The sequence below is a fragment of the Nestor notabilis genome, unplaced genomic scaffold (genome assembly GCF_000696875.1).
Source record: "Nestor notabilis isolate BGI_N333 unplaced genomic scaffold, ASM69687v1 Scaffold17205, whole genome shotgun sequence".
NCBI classification, from domain to species: domain Eukaryota; kingdom Metazoa; phylum Chordata; class Aves; order Psittaciformes; family Psittacidae; genus Nestor; species Nestor notabilis.
Window position 1 is genome coordinate 1 of NW_009929935.1, and position 1,352 is coordinate 1,352.

Here is a 1,352-nt window from a genome sequence, read left to right on the forward strand (position 1 = left end):
AGCTTTAGGGTCCCTTCAACACAAACCAGTCCATGGTTCTATAAATTCTCCTTTTGAGGCTTTAATGTGGCAGTTTGGGAGGGGTTTAATACTGACCTGGGCAGGCTGAGAACATCGGGGCTGTTCAGCCTGGAGAAGAGAAGCTGCTGGAGACCTCAGAGCAGCTTCAGTGTCTGAAGGGGGCTACAAGGATGCTGGGGAGGGACCTTCATCCCAAACCGTGCCATGATTCTGAGGTCTGCCTGAGAGCAGGGGATGGCTGAGAAGATGCCTCTGGTCTTGCCCTTCTTTTTGCTGTCTCTTAGAGCTCCTCAGATTGCCTTTCCTGTAATGGGGAGGATTTTTTGCCTTTAAAACAAATAATAGCTGTACATTGACCTCCTTTTATCATTTCTTTTTTAAACCAGTATTTAACCAGGCGCATCCCTCAGAATCCCAAATACCAGCATATAAAAACCCGCCTCGATACTGGTAAGTGGAAGTGATGCTGGTGAGTGACGTTGTTGTAGGGTAACAACACCAAATGTGGATGTAGGAGCATAGAAAAACATACTGAGCGTCTTCTGCCTCTGTCCTGAGCTGCTTTACCCCAGATACCAGCTACATTCTGATTAAGATGTGTCTCAGCTTATGATTTTAGGCTCTGCTGTGACAGTTCCCATAGAAATTACTGGTCTTGGAGTTTCTCTATGGGGGCTTTTCTTGTATAAATTAATATCCTGGCAATGGTGTAAATCAAGATGATTAATTGGGGGAGGTCATTTTGGGGATTGGCCAGGTCGGACACAGGGGCTTGGAGCAACCTGCTCTAGTGGAAGGTGTCCCTGCCCGTGGCAGGGGTTGGAGCTGGAGGAGCTTTAAGGTCCCTCCCCACACAAACCATTTTATGGTACTTCTGCCCCTTAAAACCCTGCAAAATACCCTCAGGTACATCCTGTAGAAGAATGAAGCAGCACTGTGGGTATGTGCAGAAGATGTGAGCTCCTCCTGGTGTGGAACATCTGTAGTGACTTCCTCCTGGGCTTTAACCTAAGGGCCACCTCCTGTTCCTCAGGGTTTAGCAAGTCTCTTGTTTGACTTCGCTCTTTAATGTGGCTTTTCCTTGTGAGAGAAAAATGTTATGAGGAAATGATGGTCTTTTCTTATTCCTGGCTGCCTTGTGTTGTCATGGTGAAAGAGGATCTGTGGCAACATCTGTTGTCGTGGCCTCATCTTTTCCTTCAAAAAATCAAATTTTAAGCCATAATAGCCCTGAAGAAAACCACTAATAAAATAAATTGTAACTGACTGATCCCTTTCCCCCCTTTTTTCCCCTTTTCCTATATCCCCTCCCCCCCCCATCTTCTTTATTC

General features: G+C 46.2%; 1 protein-coding gene across 1 annotated transcript; it reads left to right on the top strand.

Annotated features, from left to right (window-relative positions):
* Positions 1-407: 407 nt before the first annotated feature.
* Positions 408-471, top strand: LOC104406281 (centrosomal protein of 41 kDa-like; the record flags this gene model as incomplete). Its single annotated transcript, XM_010015215.1, has 1 exon — positions 408-471. A coding segment is annotated over one exon (64 nt), but the record flags the coding sequence as incomplete, so codon positions are not given.
* Positions 472-1,352: the final 881 nt, after the last annotated feature.